The sequence below is a fragment of the Macaca mulatta genome, chromosome 1 (assembly GCF_049350105.2).
Source record: "Macaca mulatta isolate MMU2019108-1 chromosome 1, T2T-MMU8v2.0, whole genome shotgun sequence".
In the NCBI taxonomy this organism is placed as follows: Eukaryota; Metazoa; Chordata; class Mammalia; order Primates; family Cercopithecidae; genus Macaca; species Macaca mulatta.
Window position 1 is genome coordinate 111,644,268 of NC_133406.1, and position 7,761 is coordinate 111,652,028.

At 43.1% G+C, this 7,761-nt stretch overlaps 1 protein-coding gene across 8 annotated transcripts in view; it reads left to right on the plus strand.

The window, feature by feature from the left end:
* Positions 1–3,956, plus strand: part of ASH1L (ASH1 like histone lysine methyltransferase) — a 231,212-nt gene extending 227,256 nt beyond the window's left edge. For all 8 annotated transcript variants that reach the window (XM_028828155.2, XM_077942335.1, XM_077942333.1 and 5 more), the window contains 2 exons: positions 823–1,124; positions 1,463–3,956. In XM_028828155.2, the coding sequence (XP_028683988.1) occupies positions 823–1,124; positions 1,463–1,554 (394 nt within the window). In that variant the 3' untranslated portion in view covers positions 1,555–3,956. The remainder of the gene's footprint in view (positions 1–822; positions 1,125–1,462) is intronic.
* Positions 3,957–7,761: the final 3,805 nt, after the last annotated feature.

The window sequence follows — 7,761 nt, forward strand, 5'->3', positions numbered from 1 at the left end:
TATTCCTAAAGAAAGATGACAGAAGGCTTTTTCTTCAGTCTCCTCATCTGTTCAATGGGGGCATAACAACTGCTTTACCTATACCAATAGCTTACCATAAGGGAGAAAATATTAGACTATTGAGGTAAAAAAGGGAAGCAGGAAAATTTAAAACTCCATTTACATATTTATTATTGTAGTTGGATTATTGGCATCACAAGGTTGTGCTATACTTTTCTAGTCATGAAGCAGTCATTTAGAACCAGCTAAGCAATTTTATTAGCCCTTGTATATTTTATGGATTCCTATATCATTTGTGCATATTCCTAAGAGAAATAATAAAAGTTGAATTTTACAAATAAAATTAAATTTCAGGTAAAAGTGGCCGGGCGCGGTGGCTCAAGCCTGTAATCCCAGCACTTTGGGAGGCCAAGACGGGCAGATCATGAGGTCAGGAGATCGAGACCATCCTGGCTAACATGGTGAAACCCCGTCTCTACTAAAATATACAAAAAACTAGCCGGGCGAGGTGGTGGGCGCCTGTAATTCCAGCTACTCGGGAGGCTGAGGCAGGAGAATGGCGTAAACCCGGGAGGCAGAGCTTGCAGTGAGCTGAGATCCGGCCAGAGCAAGACTCCATCTCAAAAAAAAAAAAAGAAAAAAAATTTCAGGTAAAGGTAGTGATTTGTTCAAATAATAATAAAGCAAAAATGAAAGTCAAGTTTCTTACCTCAAGCTCTAAGTGCTGGACTCCAGGATCTCAAGCCATCCTGAGATCTCCTTCCCTTCATCCCCTTTTCCTCCTCAAGTGTCTTGCACTAAATTCAAATATCCTTCTGGCAGATCATCCTGGAAGTCTGAGCGCTCAAAGCCACCCCTAAAAGACTTGGGCCAGGAGGATGATGCTCTACCCTTGATTGAAGAGGTTCTAGCCCGTCAAGAGCAAACAGCCAGTGAGATACCCAGCCTGGAGGAGCCAGAACGGGAGGGGGCCACTGCTAACGTCAGTGAGGGTGAAAAAAAAACAGAGGAAAGTAGTCAAGAACCCCAATCAACCTGTACCCCTGAGGAACGACGGCATAACCAACGGGAACGACTCAACCAGATCTTGCTCAATCTCCTTGAAAAAATCCCTGGAAAAAATGGTAAGAATAATCAGGTTCATATCTAGGGTTTAAGATAAATGTGAAATGAGAGGGAATGGAAAAAAAATTGTAATTACTGGTTCAGCATCCAAAATATTCTAAGAAAATGGTATAGTTCTTTCATAGGCTTGCTTTTAGTTATATCTTGGGAGTGAAACTGGAAGGTGAGATGATCTCCTCTAAAGAACCACGTTTTTCATGTAGGGCTGGAGGATGGTCTAAATTGCTTATAGGTCAGAAAAGGAATCATTGAGTTCCTCTGCTCTCCTTAGAGCTCAAATGTGGAATAAGGAGTAGGAGAGTGGTATTTTGATGAGCCTTCTTGGTTCTGTTTTCAGCCATTGATGTGACCTACTTGCTGGAGGAAGGATCAGGCAGGAAACTGCGAAGGCGTACTTTGTTTATCCCAGAAAACAGCTTTCGAAAGTGACCCTCAAAGAATGAGAACCTCAAGCATCTGGGATCCAGTGGACTGATTAGCTAATCAGTCCTGCCTCCTGCTCTCTGGGTATAGACCGGGGTGGAAAGGGTCTGTCCAGGCAAGGGGAATGGGGCCATGTTGTTGACATTAGGTACTTAATAAGCCTTGGAGCTAGTGGAGAGGGAGAGGAAGGGGTTCTGTCCAAGACAGTTCAGGTTAATTAATTTTCCTCTCCATTGCTTCACCTTAAGGGTTAATAATGTAGAGAGGAGGGAGAACCACACTGATGACCAGAACCTACTGGTACTTTATAGCATTTGCCCCTCCCCACAGCTTAGGTTTTTCTGTCATCCTCAGATCCCACAGACATTGCTAAGAAGCTACTTCCTATACCCAGGTATAACTCAAAATCCAAAGGGATAGGGCCAGGATCCCTATTCCTACCCCGTCTATTCTCTATTGGCTCCAAGAGCTACCCCAGAGACCTTAAACAGAAACAGTAGCTGGGGCTTCTTCCCAGATACCTGACTAGGGAAGGTTCTCTCTCCTTTCTTGCCCAACCAGGTCAAAGTAAAATGTGAGTTGACAGCTCAAAGCACTTGTAACTGCTGCCCCCTCCCTACCTCTACTCCCCAAAATGGAATCATGGGATAGGGAAGGCCCCCATGGGGTCAGAAGGGCACAGTAGTTCTTGCAATTATTTTTGTTTTACCCTTCATAACCTGTCGGACATATTTTTTTCTAATGAGAAAGCCAGGCCCCCACCAGCACACATGCTGTTTTTAATGCGCTGTAGTTCTTGTGTGTCTGCTGTGCTGTGCAAATGGAGATTCAGTTCAAAGTAAAATCATTTAAAAACCTACATAAAAAGAACTCTAAACCCACCCCGGCAACAAAAGTCACTACATAAACTGTTCAGCAGTATTCACCTATCAGAGTATTTGTTGTGAGTATAGATTATCAATTGAAAACACTACTCTTGTTTTCTTAATTGTACAGTTTTCAATGTCCCTTTCTTAAAGAGACAGTGTATTTCTCTTCACCCCTAGTCCCATCTTCCCTCACCCTCCTGAATGACATCAGGAGGTATATCCAGGGTGTCTTCTTCCTTCCTACTCTCTTGACTAGAAGTTACCAGACTATACTGTCTCTTTAAAAATAAAATTTAAAAAGCTTTGTTGTCTTTTCAGACATACATATGCATATATGTTTTAGATGTTCTTATAAGAGAAAAGATGGTTTTTAAATGTGCCAAGTTGTGTGTGTGTGTGTGTGTATATGTGTGTGTGTATGTGTGTGTGTATATGTGTGTGTGTATATATACACACACACACACACACACCTGCTGCGTGATTGGTAAGCAATACAATAGTAAACATGTCCCTATTACTTTTTTCTAATATTGGACCAATGCTGTCCTAATTGTACATTTCCCCTTATGGTGACGATGCTCTGACTCGTTTAGGTAGACACATTGACCACCTTCCATTCCATTGAATATTTTTTTCTTTTTCCCCTTTCTGTGTCATTCTTGAGGAAAAAACAAAAGAGATAGGGGATGCCAATGATCCCCTTGAGCAGAGAAAAAAAGGAAAATAAATATTTTATTAAAGAAAAAAGAGAATTAAGAAAATAGTTTGGAGTATTTTCTTACTGTAGAGAAGCACTGTACATTACTAAGAGACCTGGGTATAAGATACTCACATGTGGAGCTGGAAAAATCGCATGTCCAAGCCCGTTTGAGTGGTTTCTTTTGTTTTTCATTGCAGGGAGTGGGTGGGAGGGAGGTGGGACTAGGGGCACTTTGGGGGTCTCCTTTTAGTCAAAAGCGAGAAAATGACAAGAAAGAGATTAAAATTCAATGTTTCCTTTATAGTGTTAAACACTAAAATTTTAAAAAAGATGAAAAAGAAAAAAAACTTTGTAAAATGCGAGAACAGAGGCAAAAGACACTACGCTCTGTCATTTTATCTTTCTTTTGTTGAAAGACTAAAAAAAAAACTGAAATGTTTTTTAGACAATCAAATGTTAGGTAAGTGCAAAAACTTGTTTTTTCTTACTGGTGTAGAAATTAATGCCTTTTTTTATTTTTCAGTTATTTTATAATAACGAAATAAAAAGAACCCCCCAGCTGCCAGGCGGGTTTTGGTGTTTGAAATGCGGGGCAAAGCACTACATCACTGCAAATAGATACAGAGTTAGTCTGCATGTCTGTAGGCTGTGTGATTGCGGAAAATATAAATGCTGCTAATATATTTCCTTTTTACAAAAGCATATCTAAATAGATGATTGTTTTGATGTTAATCTTTGTAAATTATGTATTACCAATTTTAACATTGGATGTAATTGCATACAAAGCTTGCATCTCAATCCTTGAAAGTCTAGTATTAAATGGAAAAAACTTTTCCTAACTGTGGACTGATGAGCTTGTTATTTTTTTCCTCCTTCTTATCCCCCATTTATCTTCCAAGAACAACTTCATCCTGTTTCCAAGGGGATCTTTCTGAAACAACATCATAAACATACTAGGCTGCACATGAGCACACTCACTGCTGTTGACTACTGGATAAAGTCAGTACTAGGATCTTTCTAGTCTGGACCCAGCCTAATCAATCAGCACAATAACAATACACACCAAATGTCCAGTTGCTTTTTTGTTTTTTGTTTTTGAGACAGAGTCTCCCTGTTACCCAAGCTGGAATGCAGTGGCACAGTCTCAGCTCACTGCAACCTCCACATCCCGGATTCAAATGAGCCTTCTGTCTCAGCCTCGCAAGTAGCTGGAACTACAGGCATGCACCACCATGCCTGGCTAATTCTTGTACTTTTTGTGCAGACAGGGTTTCACCATATTGGCCAAGCTAGTCCAGCTGTTTTGTTGGGTTTTTTGGGTTTTGTTTTGTTTTGTTTTTGAGACAAAGTCTCACTGTGTTGCCCTGTCCAGAGTGCAGTGATGCATTACAGCTCACTGCAACCTCAACCTCCTGGGCTGAAGCAATCCTCCCAACTCAGCCTCCTGAGTTGCTAGGACTACAGGGGCACACCACCACACCTGGCTAATGTTTTTATTTTTTGTAGAGATGGGGGTCTCCCTGTGTTGCCCAGGCTAGTCTCAAATTCTTGGGCTCAAGTGATCCAGTCACCTCAGCCTCCCAAAGTTCTGGGACTACAGGCATGAGCCACCACGGCTGCCCAGCTGTTTCTTTTCTTTTCTTTTTATTTTTTTGGGGGATGGAGTCTTGCTCTCACCCAGGCAGGAGTCCAGTGGTACAGCCTTGGCTCACTGCAACCTCTGCCTCCTGGGTTCAAGGGATTCTCCTGCCTCAGCCTCCCAAGTAGCTGGGATTATAGGCACCAACCACCATGCCCAGCTAATTTTTTTTGTATTTTAGTAGAGACAGGAGTTTCACCATATTGGCCAGGCTGGTCTCGAACTCCTGACCGCAAGTGATCCGCCCACCTCCACCTCCCAGAATGCTGGGATTACAGGCCTGAGCCACCATACCTGGCCCCAGCTATTTCTTAAACATGCCATGCAGGCGGATCACCTAAGGTCTCAAAAAACAAAAACAAAAAACCATGCCATCCTATTCTACATCTCCATCCTTTGTACACACATGCATCATCATCTCATTAATTCTCAGCAACAACCACTGAGGCCAGCAATATATAACTTTAGGCTACGTTTTTTTAGGCCACTGTGTGTTAGACCATTTCTATCATAAGCAGTTTTCATATAGTTATTAATCCTCACAAAAGCACTCTGTGGTGGGTACCAAATCCCAATTTTATGAGGAAATTGAAGCAAAAGACAATTTAGGTAACTTGCCCAAGATCACATAGTTAATCTTCATAATAACCCTCTGAAGTTATTCCCATTTTCTAAGAGTGAAAACTGAAGCTCAGGAAGGTTAAGTAACTTGCCAAAGGTCACCCAGTAACTAGGGTTGGAGCCAGAACTCCAAAGTCTGTGTACTCCTCCACAAATAGAAAAGTGTCGTAAGTAGACAAAGTGACGCTACTCATTAAGGAAGATAAACTCATTCCTGCAGATAACTGAAAAGCCTACCAAAACTTTGTCCCAGACATAAGTTAAACATTTAGGCTGGGAGTTCAGCTAGAATACAGTTGCTCAGAAGTAGCAAGACAGCTTACTCCAACAGTTCAATCTCTACTCCTACAAGGACTTGAGGTTCAAGACTAGATCAGAGGGCCCTACTGTTACATAATGGTTTCTTCATGACTGCAAAAACAATATGTTACTGTTACATTTTTTTAAGATTATCTTTAATTTTTTTTTTTTTTTTTTTTTTTTTTTTTTTTTGAGACAGAGTTTTGCCCTTATTGCCCAGGCTGGAGTGCAATGGCGCGATCTCGGCTCACCACCACCTCTGCCTCCCAGGTTCAAGCAATTCTCCTGCCTCGGCCCCCCAGATAGCTGGGATTACAGGCATGTGCCACCGTGCCCGGCTAATTTTGTATTTTTCGTAGAGATGGGGTTTCTCCATGTCGATCAGGCTGGTCTCAAACTCCTGACCTCAGGTGATCCATCCACCTCAGCCTCCCAAAGTGCTGCGATTACAGGCATGAGGCACCGCGCCCAGACGCTTTTCTTTAATTTTTGACCTTTGGATCTATTGCAGTTGTTCTATTCTAGATCATATATATATATATATATATATTTTTTTTTTTTTTTTTTTTCTTTTTTTTGAGAGGGATGCCCTTTCTCTGTCTTACAGGCTGGAGTGGAGTGGAGTGCTACGGTGCAATCAAAACTCACTGCAGCCTTGAACTCCTAGGCTCAAGTGATCCTCTCACCTCAGCTTCCCAAAGTAGCTGGGACTACAGGTGCATGCCACCACTCCCAGGTTTTTTTTAATAGACTGTCTTGCTATACTGCCTGACCGCAAGCAATCCTCCCACATCAGCCTCCCAAAGTGCTGGGATTACAGACATGAGCCACCACACCTGGCCTCTCTTTTTACTTGGAACTTTTTGTTGTTGTCAGGTGCCTGGGTTACTTGGAATTATATCATCAGAGTGATAGATACTAAGTAGAAAAAATGGTGACATTTCTTTTTTTTTTTTTTTTTTTTTGAGATAGAGTGCAGTGGCGCGATCTCGGCTTACTGCAAGCTCCGCCTCCTGGTTCACACCATTCTCCTGCCTCAGCCTCCCATGTAGCTGGAACTACAGGCGCCTGCCACCATGCCCCGCTAATTTTTTTGTATTTTTAGTAGAGATGGGGTTTCACTGTGTTAGCCAGGATGGTCTTTATCTCCTGACCTCGTCATCTGCCCACCTTGGCTTCCCAAAGTGCTGGGATTATAGGTGTGAGCACCGCGCCCGGCTAGTAGAACAAATGGTGACATTTCTTACAACTCTTTGTTGTTGTTTTGAAACAGGTTCTCACTTTGTCACCCAGGCTGGAATGCAGTGGCACAATCTCGGCTCACTGCAGCTTCGACCTCCACAGCTCAAAGGATCCTCCTGCCTCAGCCCTCCAACTAGCTGGGACCACAGGCATGTGTCACCACACCTGGCTAATTTTTTGTAGAGACGGGGTTTTGCCATGTTGCCAAGGCTGGGTTCGAACTCCTGAGCTCAAGTGATCTGTTTGCCTCAGCCTCCCAAAGTGCTGGGATTACAGGTGTGAGCCACTGTGCCCGGTGCAAATCTTTAATCCTTCCCTTCACCTCAGATATGAAGTACAATTTCAAGGGCTAAGTCCTCTCCTCCCCCATATTTATGCAAGCTCCTATCCTGTTAGTCTAGCTAAACAGAGAAAGTCATACAGTAGAGAAGCACTTGTGAGATTCAGGAACCAGTGAGGGACTACTTCTCTCAGCACTTTGGGAGGCCGAGACGGGCGGATCACGAGGTCAGGAGATCGAGACCATCCTGGCTAACACGGTGAAACCCCGTCTCTACTAAAAAATACAAAAAACTAGCCGGGTGAGGTGGCGGCGCCTGTAGTCCCGGCTACTCGGGAGGCTGAGGCAGGAGAATGGCGTAAACCCGGGAGGCGGAGCTTGCAGTGAGCTGAGATCCGGCCACTGCACTCCACCCTGGGCGACATAGCGAGACTCCGTCTCAAAAAAAAAAAAAAAAAAAAAAAAAAAAAAAGAACGAAAAGAAACATCTGCCTTATGCCTCCCATAGGAGGTCCTTTTTCTCCTCCCCCATAGCCTATGTCCTGAAACCCACAGTGAAAGA